At 35.3% G+C, this 14977-nt stretch overlaps 1 protein-coding gene across 2 annotated transcripts in view; it reads right to left on the bottom strand.

Moving 5' to 3' along the window:
• The window catches only part of CNTNAP4 (contactin associated protein family member 4), a 278925-nt gene that overhangs the window by 11487 nt on the left and 252461 nt on the right, over positions 1–14977 (bottom strand). For both annotated transcript variants that reach the window (XR_012428822.1, XM_005592595.5), the window contains exons 18-21: positions 11620–11859; positions 9074–9298; positions 7564–7697; positions 6610–6697 (exon numbers count right to left, since the gene is read on the bottom strand). Coding sequence is in view for 1 of the 2 variants with exons in the window: in XM_005592595.5 (XP_005592652.3) it covers positions 6610–6697; positions 7564–7697; positions 9074–9298; positions 11620–11859 (687 nt within the window). In the remaining variant the exon portion in view is untranslated. The remainder of the gene's footprint in view (positions 1–6609; positions 6698–7563; positions 7698–9073; positions 9299–11619; positions 11860–14977) is intronic.

The following is a 14977-nucleotide window of genomic DNA, read 5'->3' as shown; positions in this document are numbered from 1 at the left end:
CCCATGAGAGGTTTTATACAACTTTAATAAGATTATGTAAATATCTTAATTGAGATCTTTTTTTTCCCCATGTGGTGGAATTGTGATCCAGTAATGGCTTAATGAATTGGCAAAACAACTTTATATCTGTATATTTCCTTTAATTAATTACATCCCAGAGAGATTTCTTTTTATATAATTTTCTAGTAAATATTTATCTTGAGGAAGCTGATTGACAAATCATTCACTTTGGCATTGGAACTTATGTACATTGTGAACAAAGTACTTAAAGACATGATATCAAGACTATCTACCTTTTCACAGGGAAGACCGGAAAGAAACGAAATGCTTTTTTTCCATCCTCTAGTACTCATTTCTACAAATGAGCATGAACTATAGCGACAATTTTCACTCCAATCAACATTAGCAAGCATTACAAGCAGATATCAAGCAAGAGGGATAATTTTTATGTAATAATATTAAATTGTACTATGATGGCGTGAGAATCATCTCTACCACCCCATTACATTTAACAGACAATGCTGGTAGAATTCAATTATCTCTGCTCTGATTCTGATTAGTCCTTTGGAATATCATCAGACTCAGTGGTCCCCAACCTTTTTGGCACCAGGGACCAGTTTCAAGGCAGAGAGCTTTCCCACAGATGGGAGTAGGGGGGATGGTTTCAGAACGATTCAAGTGCATTACATTTATTGTGCACTTTCTTTCTATTATGCGCTGTAATATATAATGAAGTAATTATACGATTGGCCACAATGTAGAATCAGTGGGAGTCCTGAGTTTCTCTTCCCGCAACTAGATGGTCCCATCTGGGGGTGATGGGAGATGGTGACAGGTCGTCGGGCATTAGATTCTCATAATGAGCACACAATCTAGATCCCTCAAATGTGCGGTTCACAATAGGGTTCTCACTCCTATGAGAATCTAATGCTGTGGCTGATCTGACAGGAGGCAGAGCCCAGGTGGTCATGCAAGCCATGGGGAGTGGCTGTAAATACAGATGAAGCTTTGCTTGCTTGACTGCCCGCCACTCACCTACTGCTGTGCAGCGCAGTACTGATCCGTGGCCTGCGGTTTAGGAACCCCTGATCATCTGATCTTCTAGCATCTCCTTGTTGTGGCTGCACAGTGCCCTCTCTCCACTTCACAGCTTCCTTGTTCACACCCCAGCCAATCCCTTCCTTTCTCTTCCTTACATGGATGTCTATTCTTTAATAAACTCACTCACATGTTAGCATCAGTGCCTAATTGGGGCTTTATTTTTTACTTATCCCTGGTGTGGGCATTTTTTGTTTGTTTGTTTGTTTTTGAGATGGAGTCTTGCTCTGTCACCAGGATGGAGTGCAATGGTGCGATCTCAGCTCACTGCAACCTCCGCCTCTCCTGTTCAAGCGATTCCCCCTGCCTCAGCCTCCTGAGTAGTTGGAACTACGGGCACATGCTACCACGCCCAGCTAATGTTTGTATTTTAGTAAAGATGGGGTTTCACCACTTTGGCCAGGATGATCTCAACCTCCTGACCTCGTGATCCACCCGCCTTGGCCTCCCAAAGTGCTGGGATTACAGGCATGAGCCACCGTGCCTGGCTGATGTGAGCACCTTTTAAGCCATGTTAGTAATTAAATAAACAAACAATCCCTTTCTCCTTTTTATTTTTGAAATTCTTGTTTTATCATTGTATGAAGGTTTCTAGATTTGAGGCACCTGAAAATATATAATTTTGGATTGGTGACTCTTGCTTTTATCATTTGGTATTTTTTTTAAGTGTAAGTAGAGTTCTAAGTGTTATTATGCTTGGCTGCCAAATAAAAAGCTTTACCTGTGACATCATTGTCAGAGGAATACACTTGCCCACCCCACGGGACCACATGCTCATGACTATATGTGCTTCTGACAAAAATCTCAACTTCCAAGTTATCATTTGTTCTACTATTAAAATCAGGTAATGTGTTTCTTTCAATATCATAAATGTTCTTTGGATTTGGAACATGACATCTCTGATCTATTTTCATGTATTATGATTACGAGAATAAGTTTCTAGATATGGCCAGCTTAATATAATATAACTAACCCTCTAGAATCAACTAAAGCCTTCACAAGAAGAAAGTCATGCTATGCACTGAAGACAGTCTAAGACATTTTAATTATTAAAAATTTTAAAAAACAATGGACCTGATTCATTTTTTTAAAGATTGTAAGATAGATTTTGTTTTTACTTTTCTTGCTCTAACTTGCACTTTCCTTTTAAAACATGCTTTTAAAATAACCAATCCATTATTTTGAAAGTCATTTCATGATATATTTATAAAATCACAGTTCCCTTAATTTACCTAGGTCACCTTTTGCCTCACCTCTGAGCACTGAAGCGAGTTTTACATAGAGAATTCCTGACACACTGGAGATTTCTCTTAAAGCTCTTCAGAGGAGGTTGAGTAGACTTACTTTTCCTACACACTTTATTTACATCTGGCTTAAATCTCCACTGCAGTAATTTGAGAGTACATCTTGGCTCTGCAGCCCCAAAAAAGACAAATGACTATTATGGACCATCATATCTAATATATAAAAGCTATATGCTGAGAAAGAGTGAAAACAATCTCTCAGTTTTTACATAAATAAATCATAAAACTAATCTAACATATAAAAGTCGCCAGTAATAGAACTCAAGAGCTTAATTTTACAGCAAAATTTAATATAAAAAACAAATGCAATAGTCTGTTGATTATGGGAGGATCTGAACTGAGCTGTTTAACTAAAACCTTGATCTTCCCACCGTAGCTCTAAACCATCAATATATTATTATTTCCAAAGTTATTAAGTACTTCTATATTTTAATTGTAACAAGCAGTTAGAAATGGTTACCATGTCATCATAGTAGTTTGATATTGTTTCTTAAAATTCACCCACCTTTCTTAGTATCTGCTAGCAAAGTTTTTTTAACAGTGTCAGCAATTCAAAATTACCCTTAGAATCCTTTCTACATTTAAGAAACGAGTACTAGAAAAAATCAAGAGAGGGAAAGTATTTCCTTTATATCTCTTTTTCCATTTGAAAAAGCATGCGATAGTTATATACTTAAGTCTTTTGTTGTAACTGTAGGCAAATTACAACTACAAAAAAATTTGGCAATGTTTATATGCTACTCCCTTAGAAGAAATATGCAGAAAGTATAAAAATAGAAGAATTTTAATACATTTTAATTTGGAGGGTAATTTGGGACTACTTTATCTAAAGCAATATTGGGGCACATTATACTCATGTCAATCAATACAAAGGCATATTTTGCTTTCATGATTATCGAAATCCCCACTGCCATAAGCTCTGTAAGGGCAGATGTAATGTCCACCTTGTTGAGTGGGATTCTCTCTTTACATGGTAGGTGACCACAAGGTATGTATTTAATATGTGAATCAAGGAGTCACCTGGGTTTACAAAAATGCAAAACATATTTGATAAGTGTGGAAACATGAGAATGCGCCTCAAAGACCACCGACTACAGGGAGATTGATTGACCAAGGGTCCCAACTGCTGGGCTCTGAAATCCATCCTCATGCTTGTACCAAGGCCATGTTTTCCATGGACTGCCCCCAAGCAATGGCAGGTCACAGCAGGCATTCCAAGGCAGGCTCACCCCTGGCAAACAAGGGACTCCTCTGGAGGATGACTTTAACTCAATGGCTCCCTAAACATTTTGTTAAATCTTTCTTAGACTGCACATTGGTCTGAGACACTTCTGTGCTTCCGTCTGATTTTCCCTCTCTCTCTCCATCCCTGTAGACAGAGTGTCATGGACATCTAACGGTCCTGTATGCCTTAGCCAGCTCACCCCCATTTTCTCTTACATGATTGTTCCCTTGATAAAGTCCTCACATGCTTAATCCTGTCTTCACAGCTGTTGTTTGGAGGACCTGGACTAACACAATAAGTGACTTCAAGACAGCACAATTCTCTGAAATATTAATAACTCTTGATCTATTTCACTATAAATACACTGCATGAAAATATAAGGATGTACTATGTAACATTTTGCCATAAATTCATATACCACACAAAATTTGACCATAAGTTACCAGTTGAATTACCTTTGAATTACAAATGATTAGTCCCTAAAGTTACCTTTGAATTACAAATGATTAGTCCCTAATCAAGATCCATACCTTAGGCATATGCCAAATCAATTGTCACTTACACTTTTAGGAGAGTGAGTTGACTGAGCCCACAAAGCTCAATGCTCAATCTGGACTTTTACTTTTCAGCATATATGATAAGGATATTTGAATAATATGCAACTCGTGAGTAAAAACCTTAACATCTTTAATTCTATAGGAATCTCCCTTATTCAATTAGAAAAAGGGAAATGACTATATATGTACTGAATGTTATTCTACTGTTTGGTTAATACAATCCTCCTTACAGGATGAAAATCAGCTTCCCAATTGTTTTATAATATATTGAATATATTTCTACTCACAGTGGTATAATATCTTGCATAGAAAACCTATTTAGTATTTCTTCTTGACATCTGTGAATGGAGTATCAGCTTATGATTCCACTCATTAATGGCATCTACTGTACTAATGTAGAGTTTGGGGGATGAGGACTCTTCCAAATCACAGTTGCACGTATTTTTAATTCTGTGAATAATAATAGTTATGTGCAAAGGTAGGCTTAAGTGAGGACAGAACAAGGAACAGAGTCTTCTGTGAGCGTGATGTTCAGCAAAGAGGTTTTCAGACAGACTGCCTCATTACAGAGGTTGGGGTTCCACCCTATGATCCCTACATCTATGGCTCATCCTGGGTCTATTTGGGGCTCTCATTCCTTCCCCAGCCACCTGCATGCTTACCTCCCCCTGCATGCTTACCACCTGCATGCTGACAGCCATCTGTAGGGAAGTAGATCGATCCCACAGTGAAAACAGTTGAGGCTTTGTTTTTGTTGCTGCTTGTTTGTTTAGATTTTTACAATTCTCTTTGGCTTCCTATGCTATGCCATAGCTATAAATGGAATAAGACCCTCTAACATTGTTAAAAAAATAATATTCAGAAATATCTTAGTTACATATCCAAAGGTAAATAGGCAGAGCTAAAGAGTTACAGACCCAGAGCTGAACAGTCTCCTAGACACTAATGTTCTTACCTCCACAGTGGCCTGAAATAGCTATAAATATTTTCCAATACTAAAAACGAAATAACTAAGTATATTCTCTTTTAACAAAGGGAGAGCCTAGCCATGTTTTTCTATGTATCTGAAGTTTAGTTTAAAGCTAATCCTCATGTGCACAGACTTAAGAGTGCACGTTGTCTTATCTGTTAATTATACATCAGGGGACAAGACTTGAATCAATTTTAAAGCTACAGAATAAAGTGGAATCGTCATTTCATGCTAAATATATTATTGGCTATACACATAGTCTTAGAGCAAATGATACACATGTCAGCCTTAAATAGTTGGATTTATAGAATAACACTGTGGGCCTCCCATGGAATTGTTCAGTCAAGCTTCCAAACATCTAAGAAGTACTTTGCACATATTTTTTGTGTCCACTATAGACAGTGGAAGAACATTGCAATTCATGGTATTTCCCCTGTTTGTTTAGAGAATAAGAACACATAATCTTGGTGCTCATCATAGTACTTGAAACCCTATAAACATTTATTCACTGAACTATTAACCTTCTGAAGGGCCAATATTTTGATCATTCACCTACGGGTTTAATCAAACATTCTCAAGATTCTGAGATTAGGTACAGGCAACATAAGGAATGATTAATTGAGGTACAAATAACTGTAAAGGTCAAAAAATAAAATTCCATTTACTATCGTGGACAAAATATTTCAGATTAGTGTCAAATACCAGAGTAGGAATAAAAATTACGCTACAAGAACTACCCTCCCCCCATAAGGTGAAATTCCAATACTCTTAATTATTTATGTATAAATAAAAATGAAATATCTATTAAAATTTACTTTTCAATTTAATCCTTGTTGGCAAGTGTAAAATAATGCAAACATATTCTGATGTTAAAATGGCAACAGTGCATTTCTACTCCAGTGCTGTAATTAAAGGTAATTGATGGAAATAAATAAGAATTATAAGGCATTTATATTGCATCTGAGCAAGCGTGGCTGCCAAGGGCAACATTGCAACAAGGCAAATAGAATCCAAGTCATAACCTGAAGCATACTAACTAGAAGAAAAGTAATTGCATTCTTCTTCCATTTTTAAATCTAATCTTAGTTTTATCATTAGAGGAAAGTTTGTATATTTGACACCTAATTAATACAACTTTGCTATTTTTATTTTTAATTATTTAATATTTTTGAAATGTGAGCATACCGTATTTCATTATCCTTTATTGAGACAGAACTGAGACCAGGGTGACCTTAACATCAAAGGAAGACGCTTGCTCATCACGCAGGATGCCCCTACTCATGCCTGCATAAGCCTCTACCTTGATTACCACTCACTGCATAATCAAAATAGGCAAGGGATTTCCTTTGCCATGATGAAGTGTGTGTGTGTGTGTGTGTGAGATACGACTTTTCTGATCCATGTTTATGTATCATGGTTAGCATGGTTAGGGGAAAGGTTGTTTCTTTCACTTACCTAAAATCCTGCCCAATACCAGAGATTTGACTGCACTGAATTCTGTGCCTGATGACAGGTGAACTTGTCTCCTTGTATTATCGTCAATCTACAAAATTATTACACGAGATAAAAACATCCAAATGGATGACGTTTAGTTGAGAAGACAGGAAGCAAAGGAGGACAAGAGAAAAAGATAAATTAAGCAGTTGTTAGCATGGCCCCAAACATTTAGAAAAAAACAAAATTTAAAAACGTAGCCACTTAGAAAGGATTTTCTACATTATTTCTATACTACCTTCAGATGCCAGTGCATCTACCCTACCTCCTAGCCCCTTGCATCATTTAATTTTTCTCCACTGGATAAGGAATCCAAAATAGATGAAGCCAACAAAAAGATACAAAAGGTTATTTTTCCCCTTAACACTTTTACTTGGTGTTTTTATTTGAGGTAGGCAGCTAAGAAATTTTCTTCTAGGTAGGGTACCAAAAAATTATTAGTGCTTTTCTTCAGAAACTGGCTCCATGAATAATTCCACCTTCTTTGCTGTGACTCACATCATTAACAAAAATTCTGACGTTACAATCATTATTTTTGGATAGATTTCTTACTGCATTTATCTAAAGTAAACCGGTTTCATTAGCGTAACAATGGTCCTACCAGTAGCACACTATGACATCATTGTCCTTCTGAGCAGAAACAAGTTAGAAAATATTGGCATTTTAAGCATCTGACATTAATAATATAATGAACAACATTTAAGTATCTGACATTAATAATATAATATATAATGAATATAATGAACAACATCTTATTGCTTAAGAAAACCCTGACTGCATTTGAGGTCTATTATCTACAGAAGAAGACCACTGAAAGTGTCTCTGCTTATTGTGTTCATTATCAAATTTCTGCTTGAGATCCTTCATGCTGGAGAGCCATTAAAATGATTGCTTCTGCTGAATTTACTACATTACCTCTATAAAGACCACTCCTTCTTCTCTGTTAATCACTACGTGGTGAAGTTGTCCATCAGCCATGTTTTTAAAATCAAAGTTAACAACATCAGGCTCTTGATATCTATTTAGCTTGTACCTGATCTGCAAACTTCCTAGAGTGGGGAAAAATTGTGACTTTTTTAGTAAAAATCATACTTTGAGAACGGCTTACTTAAAAATCAGAGGCATATTTTGTTGCTATTTATTCATTTCGAGGGAAAAATAGGAAGATAGCTTCTTATAATCCCCAAGAGTCAGTTTCCAAGTGAAATTGTAATACTGTATTTTCAAAATCAAGACCAAGTATGTTGCACGTAAGTACTCTCTTTCCTATAAGTCTTTAATTTAACCTCAAGATCTCAGATTAAGCATATGCAAATCTATGCACTAGCTTCTCACTTAAAAAATAATATTAAATATTTCTGAAATGCCAAGCTATTGTTTAATATAGCAATAATATTCTGTTTCTACAATATTTTAAAAATATATCTCACACTCTGGAAATACAACATAATGAAATTATGAAAGGCAAATGTAGTTTTACTAAAGATAAGAAATATGTCCAGTGGTCATGGTCATAGACTTTGAAATGAAATAATGGTAAGATTAATGATTTTAAGCCAAATTTACCATCAGAATTAGTACTACTCATTTAATTGCCTGCAGAGATGTCAATTAATTTATTTCACAGGATATCTTTCAATTTGATGAAGAAAATGCCATAATATATAAATCAGCTTCAAGCTCAAAAGGCACAGTATGAATAAATACACTTATCAAACAATCTTATTTTTATTTTGGTGTTCAATACCCTTGGGAAATATTTGAATTAGTTGAAATGATATAGTCGCATGTTTGTATGTTTGCTTTTCTTATCCAGAGAAGTTATTTCCAAACTTTTTACCTTTAATCCAGATATGGGAAAGAGAAAAATAGCAGTAAATGGTTTTCTGTAGGAAACACATTTCCTAATCTACATGCCCTTAACACTGCATGGATACATCATTTTTTTCCCATGATGATTTTTTTAACTAAAAGTACAACTAAAAGGTCATCTTGTGAACATATTCTTATCCATAATGCTGGTTTATTAACACTCCCTTAATGTTTCCTTGCTTTGATTTGCAGGAAATACTTACGTACAACAGGATACCTTATTTCAAAATGAACTACAAAACAAATATAGATATTCATATGGAATAGTCAAGGAGCTTCTAACAATAATACAGTAAGTGTTTTATATAAATAAAATCATACATTGAATATGTAAAATTATCAAAATTATAAATAGATAAAGGCATCTTAATCATTTTAAATAATCCTTTTAGATTATACTTACAGGATAGTACTAAAACTGTGAATACAAAAAAACAGGCACACTCCATTTTTCTGTTTGTAGTTTGAGAAACCAGAACACAAGAATGATCCCTATTATTACAGAGCTGGTGTTCTAATTTAATTTTCTCTCTCTCATCTAAAAAGAACTCACCATTTTTGGCAATGATAACAGAAAGGTATTCTTTGTAAAAGGAGCTCACAAAAAGCAGCAAGCTTGGTGTTCGTGTTGTTCGGAAACTAAATTTGATCATTTCTCTGCTCAGCTTCATATCACCATGAAATGAAGCAGCGTGGGAGCTGGAGTTTTTACTTAAAAGATAATTTTCTTGAAAATTGTAGATCACGGATGAGCCAGATCCAAAATATGCAGAAATCTCTGAAACAACATATATATTTTTTCTTAAAAATTTTAAGTACAAGAATCTTGCTTTAGTTACAATAATTAATGTTTTAGTTTCTTTAAATAATGAGTTGCATAGATAGAAGAACCAACACCAAACAAGAATCAAATAATAAAGTAAATTAATAGAGCTTTCATAATGATCTTTGAAATGGCTTTCTCTTAAAATCACATATAATTAATGCACTATTATAATTTTACAGTTCAAAGTTAAATGCTTTCTGAGTTCAAACACAAACCAGGCTTGTCTTCTATCTCCTTGATCATCTACTTGTTTATTTAAATTTTAACTCCCATCTATTACAGTGCAGATAGTACACACTAATCTTAAATGAAGCATATCTTAAAGGAAGTCTAGGGCATCCTATCTACAAAATAGGAAGGAAGGATGTTTGACTCTCTTCTTTCCCAGGATCAAGAGGCAGAAATTTTCCTTTAGGTCTAAACATTTTCTCATAGTTGTTGTGTACTATAAAAAGAAAGCCAAGTCTAGTATTAACATGAGAGAGGGAAATAGCATCAACAAATGGAACTAACCAACCTCTTTTAAATCATTTTACAAAAGTGTAATATTTTTCTTGTATGAGATTAATATCCCAAATTCTCTTATTTCTTCCCCCCTCTCTCTCTCACACACACACCAAATACATATGTATGAAAATGAAGAGGATGGCAGAAGAAACAACTCATTTTAAATCCCCGAATCCGCTTCTCTTCATTACTAAAAAAGGACTGGTTATTGAATACAAGTTGTAGATGACACTTATTGGATCACACGGTAATGTTTAGACTCCCTTGACATTTTAGGGTTTTTTTTTGTTTCAATCTTTTATTATCTATAACATACATTTTATATTCAATATAATATGTGCATGCAGAGTAACATTTATAGTTGCACTTAGCAAGATGAACTGGAAATTATTTATATCCAAAAAACGAAGACATGTTATTTTAAACAAATGGTCTTAATTATCACTTTAAACATGAAAAGTGTCCTAGAATGGTATCAACAGTGTATGATTATGATCACAAGTTGATTTGTAAATTATAGATTATTCCGGAGAAAAGCAGATGACTTGAAAAGTACATTTGGCAAACTTTTTATTAGCTCATCCTCATGCTTTCTTTGTAAGTCAGGAGTTGTTCTAATTTGGAGCCAAGTTTTGTTAGCCTCCTTCAGGAAAAGGTTCAATAGCCAAGACACACTTTAAAGTAATGGAATTTAAATTGGATGTCAGTCTTCTATGAGGAACTATGAAAGAATAAATGTTTATATATTCATAGAAGTCTGTCCAGAACACTTAATCCTACAACTGTTCTTTCCTTCTTCCACGACGTATATCAGAGAATGAGAGAAGCTGAAAACTATTCTGCTATTTTATTTCACCAGCAGATATTCAATATATCATACAATAAAATGTATGATTAATGTATAAGTGTGTCTATTTTTATAATGCATCAATATTTAATGGTATACTGTTTATATTTCTGGAAAAAATATGCCTAAAAAACTCAAACAAATAAAAATAAAAATAAATGCATCTGAAATATCCTTGCATTGTTGAGTATCTTCAACAAATATAATAGCAACAGTGCCAGGCATGGGGGCTCATGTCTGTAATCCCAGCACTTTGGGAGGCTCAGGCGGGCGGATCACTTGAGGTCAGGAATTTGAAACCAGCCTGGGCAACATGGTGAAACCCTCTCTCTACTAAAAATACAAAAATTAGCCAGGCATAGTTATGGGCTCCTGTAATCCCAGCTACTCGGGAGGCTGAGGCAGAAGAATCGCTGGAACCTGGGAGGTGGAGGTTGCGGTGAGCTGAACTGGTGCCATTGCACTCCAGGCTGGGTGACAGAGTGACAGAGTGAGACTCTGTCTCAAAAAAAACAAAACAAAAGTAATGCTTTAAATGATTTTAAAATAAAGAACAGCACCATGGGGCAGGGTGTTGACAACCATATTATTTAAGAGAATCAATGTTAGGTATAAAAAAGCAGACTGAGCAACTAACACTTTAAAATACATAAAAGAGACTATCAATGGATTTATCATCAACAAAGACTAGTTTGAGTCAAACATTTAAGTAATGAAATATGATGGGCTCCACTTTGAATATATGATGCTGTCTTATCACGAGGATCTTGTATCTATTCTTTACATTCAATAGATTCTTTGCCGAAGAAACTCAAATTGATTTTTTGTGTGTTTCAAATAGCTGGAAAGAAAAGAACTGGCAGACATTTAATTCACATTGAATAATTTTTCCTCTTACAGTCTTCCGTGCCACACTTACCATTTGAGCAGAATGGCCCTGTGTATGCAGAGAAAGTGCAGTCACAAAAGAACCCAATGGGTCTTTCTCTGCATTTCCCTCCATTGCGGCATAACTTCCCATAGCTGCTGCAATGTCCCCTACAACCTGGCTGCACTTCTGGAGTCACCTGGGCTCTTTCTTCCAAATCCAGGGTCATCCCATTCAACTGCAGAGACCGAATGCAGCCCAGAAAGCCTCTTTGTCTGGTGGCCGTTCCACCTAAAAGGGAAATACTGCAAATGCAAACATGTTCCTAGGTGTTTTATTCAGCATTTAAACACCAAACAAAACTGAGGCCTTACAGAGAACAGCAAAAAAAATGGATGAGCAAATATAATTTTGGAAACACAATTCATTGCCAAATATAGACTCCAAGAAAGACACAGCTTTAATTCAATTTATTTTAAAGTTGACTATGTTACATATTTTTTTCTAAAAAATATTTATTGATCTTTAAATTGAGGAATAAAATAAAGGTCATACACTACTCTCATTCAAAATAACAGTGACATGTATCGCTATTTTAATGTAGAAACTACTTTCTGGGAATTTTAATAAGTATATATTGCTGGGTAAGTGTGGTTTGTCCTTCATATTTAAACCTGATCGTAATTCTGGTAGAGTTTTAACTTTGTGAGAATTACGAAGGAATCCTTGAGATCTTCTGATGGTGCATTGATATGGTCCTTTGGTTGTTATCCATTCATTGAAAAAATGGTAATTGAATGTCAGATTATTTGTTTTTGTCTGACATATTTCCCAGTGATTGTTTTTCTAAAGGTTAGTCTAGTGTTCAGTGTTTTATGCTTGGAAAGATTCTTAACAAAATTGCAAAAGGGGATCGATACAGAAACAAGTGATATAACATTCATTGAATATATAACCATACGTACTTATCAAGTCACCCTTGAAGAGGTCTACAGTGTTTGGTTGGAATCAGACCCTATTATTCTAAGGTAGAGATTCTCAAACTTTAAGAAATATGAGTAACACATAATCACATGGAGAGCTTCTAATAAATTGACTCAGTAGCTTGCTCCAAGAAATACTGGTTCTGTGGTCCAAAAGTAGGGTTGTGAATCTCAAGAGTTAACAAGGCTTGCAGGAGATTCTAATTCAGATGATCACTAGACCATCATTTTATTAGCACTGTCCTGATAGGAGTGTAAGCCCTGGGTAGACTCATACATAAATTTGTGTCCAGGAACACTCCAAGTTAATACTCAGAACTTGAAGTGGGAAAATAGTACCCTAATCTAAATAACCTGGCAATTCTATTGAGAGGCAATTAGACGGTTGTGAGGCCTCTAAAAAGAAGCTCCATCTTTGGATAAATGATGCTGTCTCATCACCAAGACCTTGTATGTACTCTTTACATATAAATTCTCATTTCCTAAAACATGTTCACTTTGTTTCTTCCAAATCATTTAGGTAGCTCCTTAACCTAGCCTTCATTCAACAAGGGCTACTTCGATTGCTACTGTATATCCAGCACAAAGAACAGTGGTAGACAAATAATTTGTGTTGTAACTATTAAATCCATTCCTTCATTCATTTGTTAAACCACATTATACATCGAAGTGGGAAATGTGGGCATAGTGCTTCAAGGGTAAGGAGGGGGCCCCTTTTGCCCCACAGAGATGCTTGGGTCTCTGAGACTGAGAACGAGGCCTGAATTTAGTGAACATTTCTAATAAACTAATTATATATTTGCAAATAATGAAAGACTATGGAAAGGAACCTCAAAGAATTCCTGAGAATTCTGGACTTACGGACACTAACACTATTCAGAATTCAGATTCATAGCTATAACTATATCCAAATTGCTGTATTTAAAAGTTTATTCAAAATGTTTCCATTTACATAATTTGTTTCTCCTCCATGAAGGATGCCAAGGTCTTAAGGGTGCTGGCTGTTCTATTTATAAATCTATTTATAAATCTAGAAAGTGTAAACATATTGCCATTATTATAAGTGAGCATGGTAGGAATGGTGTTAATTTCATCACAGTTTCAGAATGCCTGGAAATCTTCTTGTTTAATTCCTCCTACATTTACATTTACTTCTGCCATTTTTTTTAGGTTTTTAATATGGGTGCCCAGTTGAGTTGTTTATTCCTTTTTGTTGTTCTGTTTTAAAAATTAATAGACACACACTAATTGTTCATATTTATGGGGTATGTAGTGATGTTGTGATATACATAATACGTAGTGATCAGATCAGAGTAGTTAGCATCTCCATCATCTCAAACATTTATCATTTTTTAGTGTTGGGAACATTCAATATCTTCCTATTTGAAACTACATATTACTGTAAATTATAGTCATCCTACAGCGGCATACAACACTAGAACTTTCTCCTCCTATCTAGCGGTGATAGTATATCCTTTAACAAAACTCTGTGCCCCTTCCCTGTACCCTTCCCATCTTCTAGTATCCTCTGTTCTACTTTTGACTTCTATGAGATCACCTTTTCCTTAGATTCCTTATATGAGTAAGATCATGCTGTGTTTAACTTTTTGTTCCCGGTTTTTTTCACTTAACATAATGCCCTTCAGTTCCATCCATGTTGCTCTGAGTGACAGGATTTCATTCTATTTATGCCTGAACTGCATTCCATTACATATATACACCACTTTTTTATCCATTCATTTGTTATTGGACACCTGGGTTGATTCCACATCTTGGCTATTGTCAATAGTGTTACAATAAACTTAGGGGTGCAGCTGTCTTTTCAATAAACTGATTTTCTTTTCTTTCAATAAATGCCCATTAGTGAGATTGCTGGATCACATGGTGGTTCTATATGTAGTTTTTTGAGGACTCCGCCATTCTTGAAGTCTCTCTTCTGCCTTATGCTCAGGATTTTTCTTTTTCTTCCATATCAGAGCTGCTACTCCTTTATCTTCACACCTCTCTATTCTTCCACTCTGTTGACTCAACTCAGTGAGCTCCTAGGGTCCAAAGTCTTTGGCCAAGATTCTTTTGGCATCCTTGTTGGATATTTCTTCCCTAGGTAAGGTCCAGCTCACATCTGGTTTTCGCATGGCACAGGAACTTTTTGCAGGGGGCCACATTCTGTGAACTCTGAATTAAAGGTATATTCCTGGTATATTTAATTTACTTTGTATTATCCCACATTAAATCATAGTATACAGTCAATGGTATACAGTAACATTAAATCACATCGTTATGCATGTGCTGCTCTGAAACACGCACAGTCTCCCTAATTCAGGGGCTTATATTATTCTGCCAGTAACAAGACAACTAAATAACTTGGGGTCCAATGACTGACTAAAGTCCATTTCCAGCTGTTCTAACTGAATTTTTCGTGTTTA

This window comes from Macaca fascicularis, chromosome 20 (genome assembly GCF_037993035.2).
Source record: "Macaca fascicularis isolate 582-1 chromosome 20, T2T-MFA8v1.1".
Taxonomy (NCBI): Eukaryota; Metazoa; Chordata; class Mammalia; order Primates; family Cercopithecidae; genus Macaca; species Macaca fascicularis.
This window is presented reverse-complemented; position numbering and strand designations above follow the sequence as displayed.